General features: G+C 37.3%; 2 protein-coding genes across 3 annotated transcripts; one reads left to right on the forward strand and one right to left on the reverse strand.

The window, feature by feature from the left end:
- Positions 1-955: 955 nt before the first annotated feature.
- On the reverse strand, positions 956-5,831 carry LOC135632476 (uncharacterized). The gene is made up of 10 exons (XM_065141078.1): positions 5,376-5,831; positions 4,709-4,803; positions 4,430-4,497; positions 4,302-4,345; positions 4,065-4,142; positions 3,825-3,978; positions 1,897-2,049; positions 1,717-1,827; positions 1,379-1,444; positions 956-1,290 (listed from the first exon to the last, which is right to left on the reverse strand). The coding sequence occupies exons 1-10, from the start codon at positions 5,705-5,707 to the stop codon at positions 1,171-1,173; spliced, it is 1,221 nt and encodes a 406-aa protein (XP_064997150.1). The 5' UTR covers positions 5,708-5,831; the 3' UTR covers positions 956-1,170.
- Positions 5,832-8,940: 3,109 nt separating this feature from the next.
- Positions 8,941-15,034, forward strand: LOC135633269 (BTB/POZ domain and ankyrin repeat-containing protein NPR1-like). 2 transcript variants are annotated; one of them, XM_065142556.1, is made up of 5 exons: positions 8,941-9,523; positions 10,610-11,357; positions 11,686-11,886; positions 14,195-14,477; positions 14,663-15,034. In XM_065142556.1, the coding sequence occupies exons 1-4, from the start codon at positions 9,017-9,019 to the stop codon at positions 14,443-14,445; spliced, it is 1,707 nt and encodes a 568-aa protein (XP_064998628.1). In that variant the 5' UTR covers positions 8,941-9,016; the 3' UTR covers positions 14,446-14,477; positions 14,663-15,034. The 2 variants fall into 2 exon arrangements, with proteins under 2 accessions (XP_064998628.1, XP_064998629.1); XM_065142557.1 differs by having other exon boundaries at positions 10,610-11,213; positions 14,663-14,800.
- Positions 15,035-16,145: the final 1,111 nt, after the last annotated feature.

Consider the following 16,145-nt stretch of genomic DNA (forward strand, 5'->3'; position numbering starts at 1 on the left):
AAATGTATCTCTAAATGTTGCAGATATTTAGATTAATTAATATATTATTATACGAGTGATAAATTTTATATTCGATCTACGTGTAAACATCATATTATATATATATATATATATATATATATATATATATATATATAAAATTTTCGATCATTATGTTATCTCCCATGTGCATAAATGATAAATTTAGACTTCAGTATTCATAAATTGTATACAAGAATTATTCTAATCGAGTATTGTAGAAAGATCCACCATACTTAATATATGGAAAAAAAAAGAGACAATCCCATGCAAGTCAACATGCTATAACAGATAATAAAATTTCCCATGTTATTCTATTTCAGAGTTGACACACTTTTTCTCATCAGCAACACCTACAAATGATGCACCACAGATTACCATGAATTCAATTGCAATAAGAAAGCAAAAGTTTACTCGACTAACAAAAATGAGGATGTTTAAAATGTGAAGTCAAAAGTAGTGCATCTCTGATGCAGAAGGGGGAAAAAGGGTCAGAAGAACCTTGGAACACAACGAGAAGGCAGAAATTTAATGGAAACAACGCAAATCACAATTGAACAATAAATCATGAGTGAAAAAGAACCACCCTTGCTTGTTGCAACCCAGTCAGTGGGAGAAACAAGTTCACAGCAAAACATTTCATTTCACAAGTAACAACTGACCTGATTAGTCAAATCATAATCTTGGAACAAAAACACAGGAAACAAAAACAACAAATATAATGAAACCAGAGAAAGAATAAATCAGAAGTATTATGAGGCCAATGAACTCACAAACCAAGATTAAAAAACAAATGGCTCGCTTTGTGCTTTACAATTCTCTGGGTCACAAAGGGAACATCCATTAATTATACAAAAATAAATTTCATAACCAATACAATTTGAGGAAATGAGCCATCTCCAATCTACACAAATCAATTCAACACCACGACACCTCATTAACAACGTATCATTCATTATCTCAACCAAACACTTTTAACCGCATGCTGCCACCAATGTTAATGATGTAATGGGTCAGGAATGTTCTACCAAAGACAACAAACAATTAACAAACAGAATCAAATGATGACAAACCAGCACAAACTGGAACTAACACAACCTTCCATTTGGGGAGGAAATCAAGGTAAACCACATACAGTATGCAAGTTAGAAACTACACATCAGCCACAGGAGCCTCTTCGACTCCTTTTAAAACTGCTGCAAGCCAATCAGAAGCAAGTGCTTGGATCTCGGGCTCCACTTGCAACTCCAAATATAAAGGAGTAACAGTTACCTAAACCACGTCAAAAAAAAAAGAAAGGAAACTGTTAGCTAATTGAAGCATGAAACTTTATTATGAAATGAGAGGTACAAATACTTACAAATCCCTCCTCCAGGGCTCTGAAATCAAAATCATCATCCATAGCTCCCTGCTCCTTCTCAAGAAACTGCAAATTGAAAGGCATGATTGATTTATCCACTTGTTTATATGGTACATTTGTTGTGAAGCACACAGATGTAGGGTTAAATCCATAAAGGGGCCACATGGTGAGAAAATTTGAGTGATCTTGAGCTAAAACCTAGCCATGTACTGATATGAACAATCCTTTCTCTTGGAAGAAGTCGTTATCCACAGAAACATATAGATAACAATTTGTACCACTCATTACTGTAAGATTGGCTAAAATTCCATCAAGATATATTTTAGGAAAAGTCTTACCTCTAGTCGGAAATACTTCTTCAGCACTTCTCTCTGCTCAGATTTTCCAGCAGCTGCAACTGATTCTATTTCTACAATTTTCCTTTGAGTACCAGTGCGGCGGGCCGCTCCCTGCAAAGTTTAAATTCTTCAGAAATAATGGGGGGAAAATGTTCATATTTAAAAGGCAAATATACTTACCGCTGCAGAGGCATCTCGGCCAAGCTGTGCAAGCTGGATACCAAGGCTTTGGTGCATAGACATGAACTGCCCTGCGGCAGGATGTCTATTTGCTGAGACAGCTTGCCAGCTTGATGTGTATCTCCAAAGGCTCTGTCTGGTCAGCTTAAAGCCCTATCATTTATGACAACAGGACATAAGAAGTGTAAAAGAAAACATATCAATAACAACAAACATAATTAGTACATGAACTACAAGTTATTATACGAATCATAGTCTGTTTAATCAACAATAACTTAAAATCGTTGAGTACTTTCGTCGTGGTCTACTGCCATAGCAGTTCGACTAAGGGCCAGGATGCGACCACTTTCGGGTGGTATGCAACCCACCATATGCCTCTCTATTTCAACCATTTTTTACCAGTTTGGACTGAACACAAAGACTCTAACCCTCAATCCAGGAGATCCAGTTCACAAAACCCTAGACAGAATGCAAGCACAGAGCAACGAGTAATAAACCAAGACCACTCTATTTACTCCCATAGGCAGAATGAAGACATGTAAGAAACAACCGTGCAATTTCACTCAAAGCTGCAATGTGTCAGCAAAGACATCATAAAGAGGTGAGTGCCCTGTAATCAATAGGGATGAATGGTATTAATTTGTTCAACATCTTCCTTGCAATATATATACTTTAAATGATCACCCTGCCATTCCTACTCACAACAACCTTTACAGATTAACACATCAAAACATAAACTACGAATTGAGTTTGAGTTTTGACAAAAAAAACCTTAAAGCTCAAGTTCATATCCATCAAGTACCCTCAGACCGAATCCAGTGTTTCTTGAACAATGTTTGAGGTTAATCTTATGCATTTTCCAAAACAAACTATCAACAAATCTGGTTCACAGATTAATTTTATATCAACAGAGTTCACCATTCAAGAGCCAAAACCCACAGATTACTGATGTCTGCTCAATTATTATATGGCATGACTCCTGAAGATGCATGCATCAAGGGAATGCAAATTCTCACTGGCAACTTCCAATTAGTCTCTGCTAATTTTAATGGTCAGCATAAATCCTAATTAATCATCATAATGTTTGCAAACCCTTTCTGAGATTGCATATGGTGGGGCATATGTGCTTAATAATGGCATTGATACTACATGACAAATATCAAATTAATTACCATCATTCTTTTTAATAATTTTATAATTGAGGACATAGCTTAAATGTACCTCTCTTTTATAACAAAATGTCTAGCATAGACATAAGTATCACATGGGTGAATATCGAAAGAAAAAAGAATGTATGACAAAAAAAACTCACCAAAGATTATTCATCATCATGCAGTGTTTGATAGAATGACAACCATCCGGGTTGTCGATAGAAAATTTCATATTTATTACAAGGAAAACAAATCAATGCCACTAAATCTAGTCATGTTTTATTTATGTTATTAGAGGTCAACAATGGAAAAGACATCCAAGATAGTAATCAAAAGCATTGACCAACTATCCAGCAGTATTCAAATTTAGTTAAACTTATTTTAAATGGAATACTTTAAAAAAGTTACTGAGATACATCCAAGGATTCCACAAGCATGAATATCCATTCCATAAAGATTTGTTTTACATTCATGGCATGCATTATGAAGTATTTGCGCTTCATGGCTTTGAGAATGAAGGAAAAGAACTGTCATCCATGTGAAGAAAAAAAGAAACAAAGAATGTTGCTACAACATGACGTTAGAAAATATTCACTGTAAAAACAAGTTTAACTACAGATCTTCCAACATCAAGTATGAATTATGAAGCAAAAAAAAAAAACAGATCTCAAATGTATGTGAATATATGTAGACACATTAAAAGTATGTGCATATATATAGGCATGAATGCTTCATGGAATTCAAACTCCAAGGAGACTTTATTGGGCTTCAGCAAACCTGGTTGGCAGAGGGAGCTGTGGGGATTTCTATGTTCAGCAGACAGTTTTTTGGAAAAGTCCCCTTTTCGATGTCCCCAATTGCAGCATTTATCAGCGGTAAACAAACATCAACCGCATCCTTGAAATCGCTTTCTTGACTCTTGTCCTTCTTCCTGACAGAAGCAATCAAATTCTGACGGGTTAAATATAAGGATCGCTGGTCAAGATTGACCATCCTATTAGGGAAGGCATTATTTACCAGTTCAATGAAATTACAAGTGAAGGAATTCCACAAACTAAAGCCTCTCTAGCACCAGCAACAGCACCTGAGTAGAAGCTGCATGGAATTCCACAAGATAAAAAATGGTTTCCAGATAGTTAAAAAGGAAACAAAGCATCAAACAGAAGGAAGTACGATGCTGGAAAGCAAATTCTGCTCATTTGAACATTTAAAACGATATGACGTAATGTTAAAAGATGGGAGTGGTATACTTACGCGTGATGACCACAATTTGAACCCTTGTTAATTCCACTGATGACCTATACAATGAACTAAGTATTCATAAAAATTCAAAATGATCTGCATATTTGTCTCCGCACAAAAACTTAACAATGTAAATTTACCAGTGTGGGCTTGGACCATGAGAATAATGCACCAGATAAAGCTAAAGAGACGCAGTCAGCAGGAGACCCTGTCCACGAAGATGACTTTTATAATTGCTAGACAACTAATTTAGCTCAGTGCTTCTTGAAAGTCAAAACTTGACATTAAAGATGCAAATCATTATACAATAGTATCACCATATAGCTATCAGCACAATGAAGTCAATTCATGTTTTTCAACACAACAGAATAGAGAGAAATAACAGGAGGAGTTCCGGAGGGATCCAAAATTGATCTTACCCGAAATCTCAAAAGCTGTGCCACCTTTAATATCCGCAGATGTTGCTGCAACCGTTTGATGAAGAGTAATTGAATGACCAGACACAGATTTGTCCCTTCGTAAAATAAAACAAGAATTATCAACGTCACTGTCGTTACAAATAAGTGACAAATATAAAAAATTTCAAGCAATCTAACAGGGCTAAACCAACAAAATTACACCAACCTAAAATAACTAGGTTATTCTTAATAAAACAAAAACAAATTAAGAAGAACAGACAGAACTCAAAGAAAGGAAGAAGGCATTGTCATTCACGAGAGGTAATAAAACAGATTAATAATTTGAATAACCAAGATAGCAAGATATCTGGCACCCGAAAGGAGAAACGGAACGGAGCCAGAAACCTGCACACAGCGCCACGACCAAAAAAAACCCCAAAGTATCGGCCTTTAAAGAAAACCCATCGCAAAATCAAATCCTTACCAAGAAACCTAACAAAGCAGTCGAAATCAAAAAAGGAATAAAAGAAACGAAGCTCGTCTTTGTTAAAATCCAAATATATCATTGGGAAAACAAATATTTACCAACAAACTCAACGAAGCAGCCGCACTCAAGAAAAGAATGAAAGGAACGAGGCCCAGCTCCGCAATCCAACAGATTCAGCAGGAAAGAGGAGAGAGAACTCACGAATCGGGGGCGCAGACATGGACATCGCTTTGTCCCTCGCGAACAAGGGCCTCCACGAGAAGGGTGAGGCCGGGGGAGCCGATCCCGTCGGCGTTGGTCACAAGGACCACGGGTTTCTTCGATCCATCTGCGGCGGCGGCGGCCGCGGCGTCAGCCGCAGGAGCGGAGGACGAGGACGGAACACGGAGGTCCTCCTCGGCCGCCGGCTTGGAATCGACTTCGCCGCCTTCTCCGTTTCCCCCGCCGACCCTTCTTCCGGCGAGGACGTTCTGCAGGTTCGCGACGAGGTTTGGGGGCAAATGGTTGTTCTTTTTGGATTCCGGATCCGTCATCGTAGTCGCCCGAGAGCAATCAAGCAATCGAAAGCAAAGGAAGAAGGGAGGAGGAGACGAGAGAGACGAGAGATTTCAATGCAAAGAAAGGGACAGCGGCCGAGGGATTTGGTTGGATATATCCGAGTCAAGAGGAGCCAAAGCCGATAACTTTAGTAAAAAAGAGAGAGAATGAGATGGAAAAGGAACGATGGAGAAAAATATACAATTTAGGAAAATTGTATTACGTGCCATTGCAATAAATTAATAATTAAAATATTATATATATATATATATATATATATATAAGATATACATATGCCTAATCTATCAAAGCGCAAAGACGTGATCCTAACTACAATCTTACAATAATCTATCAAAATTAACTAAACTAATTAATGCCTTTAAAATAAATAATAATATTAAATAAATAAATTATGCCTTTAAATTATACATTTCTTCCAACACTAATTGAAAGATTAAAAATAGTATTTTATTTGGGAAAAAAATATTTTTGATGCTCATTGTTTTGACGTGCTCGAAGAATGTGGGAAGAACATGGAACGATCATGGGATAGAGGAGAATGGATTATTCCTTTATGACTTAATAAGTGAACAAAATGTATTATTTTATTTTAAAAAAATATTTTTTATTATTTTAAATAAATTCTATCAAATATTTACGATGGCAATGATAAGTAGTAACATTACGACTATTTGTGTCGACTAGACTTATTAACACATTGAGCGATGCATATCACTACTAAAATACTAATAAAAAAATTTAAGTACCAATTCTTAAGGAAAAAAAGACATTATTGGATCAATCAAACCTAACATGCAGTAAGTTTCTTTGGTCCAGCATTCACTAAGTGGCTGCCTTCATGGAAATAGGACACAAAACCTTTTATTAGAACCACCACATATTTCCAAACCCAAGTTAATGGATCCATGCACTGTTGTTTCACGATGGAGGAATGGGTAGGACATGCCTGAGAGAGGACCAGTCTCGGCGACATCAAAGCATTAATAGAACAGCAAAGGGAAAAGTGGAAGACGAAGATTAAAGAGCGATAGCGATGCCTCTCTTTTGTACCAAAGCTTCTCTCGTCTCTGTCATCGTCAGGGCCACCTGATTCACGTCATGTCATTTTAGGGTTCATGTGGGACTGAAGAACTACTGGGTAGCACTTGGAACCCCACCACTAGAAGCCATGCGTATGTATGCTTGGTAGATGAAGGTTGGGTGCAAGCCTTATCTTCTTGTTTGGCCAGATCCATTCATTCATGAAAGGTTTTGACATCATTGACAAGCATCTTCTCCCAGCTCTAACCACACCTTTAAAGGCTAAGAGCTGAACCTACCTGCTAATGATCATTATATCATTTGATGTAGATGTAAAGTTTATAGTTTATGATGACAATATTTATATACGATGAACCTATTGTTAGCTCTATGGAAATTAGTATGCATCAAACTAATATTTTTAAGTATAAGATAAAAGAAGATATAAATTTAAATTCTCAATATAATGTAAACGAGTCAAATACATCATTACCATATAAATATCTCATATGTCTGAGCTAATAGTGGCATAAGTAAAAAAGAAGAAAAATCACCTCATCATGCAAACAATAATTAAAGTATATATAAATGAATCAAATACATCATCTTTGGATTTGGTGGTACCTAACGTGAATCCTACAGTGTTTCTAAACAAAAATGCTAAATCCTTGTCAAAAATATAATATATGATGTAATGTTTTGCATCACAGGAAAAGGAGCAGCAGAAGAAGCATCTTAAAACATGACAAGTCTTCTCAGAGTACCTGCAGATTCTGAAATCTGATCTGAAGTCCAAAGACTTGTCAGCAAACAGATGTTGGTGTCCTGCAGATCCATGAAGCTTACTCCTTTTCTACTGCAAGAGTTAGAAGTGCAGCAGTAAGTGTTGCTTCATTCTTCTTCGTTCTGTCCTCCATGACCAGCTCAGTGTGTTGTTTAGACACAGCTGTGCTATAAAGCTTGATCTTCATGATGATGAGTCACAGACTGTGTCTCCTTTCTTTCTTGCAAGCTTCTACTCTGTGCAGCACTCCTCAGACTCCCATTTGTTGACTTATTGCAGCTGCACTCTTGTGTTGGATTTGCAAAAAATTGTGTAATATATGTAACACTTCCATTGGTATTTGATCCATAATTTGTTCTCCCTCAAAAAAATCTCAACTTCTTAAAGATCATGATTATATTAAGGAGTAGACCTCTCCAGCTGCAAGACAAATCTCTCACAAGGATGTGAAGGAACCATCAGTCCTTGAAAAATCTAGAAGAGACAATTTCCATTCTTTTATTGGGTTACAATGGATCAGAAGACAAGAGATCAGCAAAACAAAAAAGCAGATTACAATGAATATGTGGATTGGCTGGCTAAATATGAAAAGTTTATAGAAACATGGATGAAATTTGGATTCAGAATAGTTTTCTTACTGTCAAAAAAAAGATAAAGAGCACAGAAATAGAAGCTGATATTTTATGTAGAAGAACAGAGACATCTTGAGACTAATGCAGAAAGCATTTATTCTTGAGAGCATCTTAATGTTACAGCAGAACCCCTCAATAATACCTCTGTCTGTGACAGTGCATAGATCACTTGTTGAGCATCTAAAATATATAAAATCCTGAAATTATAAATTTCCATCCATTTGTAAAATACTTTAATATTTTAATTTAATTCATCATGATCTAATTTGATGAAATAATTAATTTATAAACCTGAATTGTACTGAATAATACACTTAATATAAGTCTTTTTTCACTTTTGATGTATTATTAAATTATAATATTATACTCTTCCTCTATTAAATAAGTCGATATTTATACCAATTATGATGATTTAATATGATTAAATAATTAGTATATTAACTTCATTCATTCTAATTTTTTTATCTAAAATATTTAAGTCTAAGTTAATAATAATATACCGAGTTTCTTATAAGTCAATATTAATTTTTTAGAAAATAAATTAAGATATTAAATGATACAATATAGCCTAATCACTTATCACGTTATCCATTCAATATTAACAAACATAGTGATGAATTGACCACACTAATTTAAACGTTAATACCATTAAAATTATTATTATTATGTAATATTTGTATATTAGAAAATGATAATTTATTTAAAAATACATTCAATTAAGAAATTCCACGTAAGCAGCTACCCGAAATCGAAACACGGCGAGGGAAAGACGAGAGAAGCTGCGTGGGGTCTCCTTCGGAGTCTGCTGGTTTGGTCGCCACGGTGCGAGCGTCGAAGCCCATCTGGCCATGGAGGCTGCCGGAACCTTCTGCGAGTCCCGCATCACTAGCGGTGGCAGCCTGTGCTACGCCGCGCCTGTCGCCGCCGAGGTGGCCGCGCTCAGCCGCCTGTCGGAGCACCTCGGATCCCTCCTCCGCACCCCGGGCCTGGCCTTCTGCTCCGACGCCCGCATCACCGTCCGATCCGCGGGCGGCGATCCCCCGCACGAGGTGCCTGTCCACCGCTGCGTGCTGTCCGCGCGGAGCCCCTTCTTCCGCGACAAGTTCGCGGCGGGGGCGGTGGCGCTCGAACTCGGAGAGGTGGTGGCCGGATTTGAGGTCGGGTGCGAGGCGCTGGAGGTGGTGCTCCAGTACGTCTACACCGGTCGGCTGGAAGAGCTGCCCAGGGGCGTGGCGGAGTGCGTCGACGAGACCTGCCGCCGCCACGAAGCCTGCTGGCCCGCCGTCCATTTCATGCTTCGGGTGCTCCATGCTGCCTCCACCTTCGAAATCAACGAGCTCGTCAGTCTGTTTCAGGTAAGTGTTAAATGACCTAACCTAGACCCGATCAATTGCTTTCGGAGAGACCGAAAGAGAGGAAAACTTGATCTCTATCCTATTTTCTGATCTTTGTTATCAAATGATGGATTGAGTCACTTCTTGCTTGCTAGATTGTGGCTTAACCGATATTTTCTTCATTGTTCCGTGTGGCATTTGGTGCCTTGTATCAGTAGGATGATTGACTTGATCATTGTTGTACAACATCCTGAAGTGGTTTCTCATATGCCTAACACAGATCATGAACTGCTTTTCATGATTTGATTCAACTTGAAACTAATAGGGTGTAAGAGTGGTCAGTTACGACTGGTGTCAAGGTTGAATCTTCATCGAGGAATGCTCTTGTTGTTGTTGTAGCACAAATGTTCTTTAGGACTCTTGAGACCTTGTAAATTTAATGAGAACTCGTCTAGCTGCACATGTCATTTCCAGCAGTTCTTATAGTAGCCTTCAACTGTGGCCTTCAAATTGGATCGATCCAGTTAAGAATTCCTGCTTCTTTCCCTGATGTGGCAACTATATCAAAAAACCCTACTCAATTAACAGATGAAGATCTCCAGCACAAGTGTCAGTGATCACTCAGATAATTTATCCATTGCAATCAACTTTTTCTCATGCTACACATAGAAGCATCATCCTATGAAAATGTTTATCATGCAGTGTTTACTAATTTATCCATTGCAATCAACTTTTTCTCATGCTACATATAGAAGCATCGTCCTATCGAAAATGTTTAACATGCAGTGTTTACTAATACAAGATTTAGGAGACTTTCTTTTTGTTGAGTCAGCTCAAGAATTATCATGTCATTCTAATCTGTTTTTGAGCGAGCAGTGCTTCCAAAAGAAAATATTGACCATGTCAAATTACTCCAATGTTCTAGACATACTTAGTTTACAATAAGAATAGATGACTCGGTGCCTGCTTGAATGTTGTTAGGCATGTCATCATGTATTGCCGCTAGTTTATCACTTTTTCAAGAACAAACAAATTAATGCATATCTTTCTTGCCAAATATTTTACTTTCTGGAAGATATGTCTATCAACAGCCTTCATTTACTGCAGCGGCGGCTCCTTGACATTCTTGAGAAGGTAGCAATGAACGAAGTTCTATCGATCCTATTTGTTGCAAATCTGAACTATAAGCTTTGTCAGAGATTATTTATGAAGGCCATTGATATGGTTGTCAACTCGGATATTAGTTATATAACCCTTCAAAAAAAGTTGCCTTCAAATGTTGTCAAGCAAATTAAGCAGTCCCGCTCAAATTTGGGATTGGATGGACAAGAAAACTTCAAATTTCCTGATAAGCATGTGAAGAGCATATATGGTGCTCTTGATTCAGATGATATCGAATTAGTCAAGTTGCTTTTGGAGGAGGGACATACTACTCTGGACGATGCAAAGGGTCTACATTATGCAGTGGCTTACTGTGATTCAAAAATTACAAAGGAGCTTCTGGATCTCGGGCTCGCAGATGTTAACAGCAGAGACCACCAAAATTACACCGTGCTCCATGTTGCTGCAATGCGTAAAGACCCTGAAATCATAATGTCTTTGCTAACGATGGAAGCTCGACCACTTGAAATCACATCAGATGGACGAACAGCACTTCAAATCTCCAAGAGGCTTACCAGATCTACAGACTATTATAGGTCAACTGAACAAGGTAAACCTTCCCCAAGGGAACGATTGTGTATTGAGATGTTACAGCGGGCTGAAATGATAGAGACATTCACAGAAGTAACTTCAGTACCAGTTGAGATGACCAGTGATAACTTGCATGAGAAATTATTGTATCTTGAGAGCAGAGGTAATTTACCATAGAGTGCAGACAATGTTTTTATGAAGTACAGAAGTAGTATTGCAAATTTTATGTTCTTCATTTGCCCCTCACCTTGTGGTATTTGCTTTATCAATGATGCACTAATTTGACTTTCCATGTCACATCTAGTACCAAACCGATTGTCCACGCATGAAAGCAACTAGTAAAAAGACCAACTTTGCTCCACTCCATGGATATAATAATTCCTTATTTTGGGGTGGGAATGGGGGATTTTGTTATGGCTGATTTTAGGTTTTTCTTCGTATCCTCATAATGTCTATATAAGTTGTTCAAGCTGTATTTTCTCTTGATGCAGTTTGGTTAGCAGAGCGCTTATTTCCAACAGAAGCAAAAGCTGCCATGAACAATGCTAATGTGGATGGTACACTAAAAGTTCACTCAAGTTGCTTGACGCACCTCTGTGCTGGGAACAAGAGGTCTGCTGAGGATGTTGTAAAAGCATCTTTTAGAATGACAGAAGAGAACTTATCCCGGATGGGGGCTCTAACTAAGACAGGTACCTTTCTTGGGCAAGCAATTATCTTTCTTTCCAAAACTCGAAAGACAAACAGACAAACTCACCTGCTTAAACCCACAAGGGAACTGGTGAGACAGAAACAGTACATACAGGTGCAGTTAGAACTATTCAAACATCTAGTGGACCAGCTATATAAATCTACTTCTTATACCTTTTTTCATAGAATTTATAATCCTATATTCCTTGCTGAATTCCTTTTCAAACTTCCTCCTATTCCTTTCAGTTCAAACATGATATACAATTTCTGGAAAAGCTGGTTTCCTGAAGTGAAGTAGTTCTGCTTTTCGTCTGCAATTCTTAATAAACCAACTCAAGTCTTCGTTCAAGTGTTTTGCCTCTATTGGTTTTACAAAACTTTAACGTAATACCCCATATATCTCCAGAAACTGCACAGCAGAAAAATAGCTGAACAATATTGTCTGAAGCACTCACTGTCAGCACATTGTGAATTTCTATCTTGTGTTAGGAGTCTACCATCCACTCCAACCAAATGATTGAAGAATGCCTTGGGATATTCCCAAAACATGAAAGAATGCCCGGGGTTGCTCCTGTTTGCCCATGCAACTAACACCTTTATTACTCCATTTTCTTATCAATTCCAGGCCTTTTTGAAATTGACTTGGTATATTTGTAGGCAACCATATATGTCTTGACTATTACCATGATATCTTTATTTGTCTTTTTCCATATATTCTCATATGTGCAGGTGGTCAATACCTCTATTGTCGACAGTAACTTCTTATGTTGTAGTTTGCAGACATATAATCAGATCCAACCACTTCTTATGTGTCCAACCATCTAATTTTTGAGCCATCAAAAAACCAATTGTCAAATCAGTACAAAGTTTCTTTTTTCGTTACACGACTTTGGGCCACAGTATTCCCAAGCTGAATTTCTTATTTTAGTCACTTGCTCTGTAACCAACATATTAACTTTTGGAGTTTTCATACTCCAATCAGTAGAGATCTATCTTTAATCTTCAATTTTCATTATCAATTTGCATATAGAAGGAACTTTATAAAGTACAAACCACAAGTTCTTTTACATTGCAACTTTGTTCCAGTCCTCAACATTCTTTCTTTTTTCCTTGCATTCTTCTTTCCAAGCAACCAAAGCATGTCCATTCTTCATTCTCGAACTATTCGTAAGGAAAGTTTGTACATATCAGATCATTTGATTAATAAGACTTTTTGGTGAAATGAAAAGCCTGCTCCAATATATTTATGGGCTGAAAAAGAACAAGTTTGACAAGTTTCTCCTATACATTAGCTGAACATAGTTGTGTATGAATTCACATTTCGGGTCATCCTTCCAAATAAAAATTCAGTATCCTCTGTACTTCATTTTTTAGACATGAGCGGAACTCCTAGATATCTCACTGGTATAGAACCTTCTTCAAGTAGCATGAATGACAGAGAAGTCATTCAAAGACTCACTGATGAACCTGAAATCACAGATGAGCCGTAGAGATATTAACTTGTTGAGTGAGTCCATCATGGAGATACTAACTTATCTGGTGACTCACTGATGAACCTGGAATCACAGATAAGTCATTCAAAGACTCTTTTAAGACCCTGATTGAGTCTTCATTTCCATTGCTAAAAATAGCAACAAATCATCTGTGTGATATAAAAGTGAATTCTAAAATTTCCTAGGCATGGAATATAATTTGAAGTCCCTTCTTTTGAGTTTTGATCACCAACTTCAATTTCCTTGAAAGATATTCTGCTGCCATAATCCATTTAATCATTACAGAGATCCTAAAAGGAAGTCATCTTGTACACAAAGTCCCAGTTAATCATAGCCCTTTTAAGTCTACACCTTGAGGAGATGAATGTTCTCAATATCCTTTAACCAATTCATGGACCAATGAAATATTATCAGCTGTCCTTCTGCCTCATAGTAAAGCCGATTGACTCATACTGATTATCTTAACCATGATCCTTGTTCTTAAAAATTGAATTTTGTAATGCATTTGTACAGGGCAGAATTCAGAAAAAGTTATTGGATGTTTATTTTGGGTATTAAGATGATAGTATTTGCATTTAACTCCCTGAATAGTTTGGAACAATGCTGCACAACTCTTTAAATCTTCCCAAACTATGTCCCATCTATTTTGATGAATATCAGTTGTCTCATGAAAAAAATGTACAGCGGTAGCAGCCTTCATCTGCACTGGTTTTGACAGTTGTGATTGATGCAGCATTTCAACATGATCTACATATAATACTTTGTATTCCACAAATCACTTGTGCAAGTATTAATTGATTTGGATGTTACTACTCAGTGCAACTCGGAATGCATTTCTTCCCACGGTGTTCCAAGGTAATCGATAAGATTCTGGGAGATGATCTGTCCGAGCTATCTATAGTCGAGCACATCAACACCGAAGAGCGAAAGAACAGATACAATGAGATTTTGGAAGAGATAAACAATGCGTTTACCCAAGATAAAAACGCGTTTGACAGATCTGCCTCCCGCTCAACTTCATCTTCTAAATCTGCACGAGCAGTTAGGAGCAAGGCTGCCAGAAAATGACATGGGACATATTTTTCTCCCCATATCAGCAGGTCCTTTCTCTTTCTTGAACCTTTGCTTGCTTGCTTGCTTTGTACTCGTTTCAAGGATGAGTTCCTTTCTTGCTTTGTTTCGAGGTGGAAAGTAGGATTGCCGTACATATATACCGATGTTCTACGAGAAGTTTCTTGTTTGGTGTTACTTACAGATGATTAACATTATTCACCTATTTTTACAGAAACGTTTCAATTCATCAGAAGCTGAACATGCTTGGATGCACTGAACTTGTACAAGAATGGATAACACAGTCCTCGCTCATGATCGTGTGAGATGGATGGACTTGAATTCTGCACACCAGCGGAATCGCTACAGTGAGGAGTATCTCGGTCATTGCCAAGTACTTGGATATGTAATTCCAATCTTTTGTATCATAACTCGAAGGAGACAGTGGGGCTTGCCTCTTCAAATGCGTAAGCCAATCAACACACCATGACTCCATCATCAAACAGCTACACCAATAATATCAATGTGGAAATTCTTCAGGCAGCAGCATGAGCCGAGGATGATTTCTCTCTAGCAGTAACTCTTAACAAAGTCCACCGCGTCATATGCTGTAAAATCTGTGATAGAATAATTGTGATGAGATGAGGTTAATTTTGCTAGTTCTATCGTAAAAAATAATCATGAAAAAAATGTGATTATTGTAAATGTAATCTAGCATTTTGTTAAAATCACATTTAATTACCATGACTATGACACTCGTTTGATTCCTCTGATCTCGCAATGTAATCGATTCATCATGCATTTAGCTACAAACTTGTGTCAATAACTATGTATCACTTCAATATATTTGTTTAGCTGCCTTCCATGTGTTGTTCTTTTCGTTGGATCCTTGGGTGTATGTTTGCCTTCGTGTAACCCTCATGACTTCTCCAACTAATAATGTACTTGTGGTCTGTGAAGAATTGAATCTCAGCAAACATGGAAAAATGATAGGCTACATTTCTTTTCCTTTGTTTTTGGAGAGAATTGATAGGCTGGTTACTATGGGACTGAGAGGCAGTAACGCGAGATATAGGGTGAAGAGATCTGAGGAACTCCTTGTAGAGGACAGCATAACAAAGTGATCCCAAAGAACAGCTTCTTAAAGGACATCTCATATCCCGGCTCTAAAAATCGTTCAGGCACATCCTGTAGAGCTCTCTCTATATTTCTTTCTTACTTTTTATTATTTCTTTTCCCGCATGAAATTATCTTTTTTTTCTGCTCAAATACGGACATTGCTTTCATGTCTCATTCTTTATCAGTGTTGGGGAGCATTGAAAAAAAAAATCTAAATATTAGAAATCAAAGAATAAATCATAAAGTCAACATAGTAGTACACTCATCCAGAACACCTAACACCTACTCTAATGTGAATGCACGATGGGAAAGTTGCAGTCAAAACAAAGGATCTGCACAGGGAGTTGAACGCATGATGTTTGACTCGGTTATCAACACTCCATAGACCAGTTTGTCTTTTTTTTTTTCTTATATTTCAATTTTATTATCCTAATTAATTGATTAAAATATATTAAGATTTTAATTAGATTCTGGTTAAATTTATTATCCTAATTTTATTATTCTTATATTTCTATATCTTTGCTCTCGTTTATATGTAGTTAAGACCTTTTACGGATCATATCATGGATATTTTTTTTCTCACGGATAGGTTCTTTGCT

This window comes from Musa acuminata, chromosome BXJ3-3 (assembly GCF_036884655.1).
Source record: "Musa acuminata AAA Group cultivar baxijiao chromosome BXJ3-3, Cavendish_Baxijiao_AAA, whole genome shotgun sequence".
NCBI lineage: Eukaryota > Viridiplantae > Streptophyta > Magnoliopsida > Zingiberales > Musaceae > Musa > Musa acuminata.

What these genes read in the sequence shown, in the direction of transcription:
- LOC135632476 (XM_065141078.1), bottom strand. Translation starts at nt 5,707, where the DNA reads ATGACGGATCCGGAATCCAAAAAGAACAACCATTTGCCCCCAAACCTC. An exon ending in CATGTCTGCGCCCCCGATTC is followed by an intron (nt 4,804 to 5,375) that starts GTGAGTTCTCTC and finishes TATTTTACGAAG; the next exon opens with GGACAAATCTGTGTCTGGTC. An exon ending in CACAGCTTTTGAGATTTCGG is followed by an intron (nt 4,498 to 4,708) that starts GTAAGATCAATT and finishes CTTCGTGGACAG; the next exon opens with GGTCTCCTGCTGACTGCGTC.
- LOC135633269 (XM_065142556.1), top strand. Translation starts at nt 9,017, where the DNA reads ATGGAGGCTGCCGGAACCTTCTGCGAGTCCCGCATCACTAGCGGTGGC. An exon ending in ATTGTATCTTGAGAGCAGAG is followed by an intron (nt 11,358 to 11,685) that starts GTAATTTACCAT and finishes CTCTTGATGCAG; the next exon opens with TTTGGTTAGCAGAGCGCTTA. An exon ending in GGGGGCTCTAACTAAGACAG is followed by an intron (nt 11,887 to 14,194) that starts GTACCTTTCTTG and finishes GTTACTACTCAG; the next exon opens with TGCAACTCGGAATGCATTTC.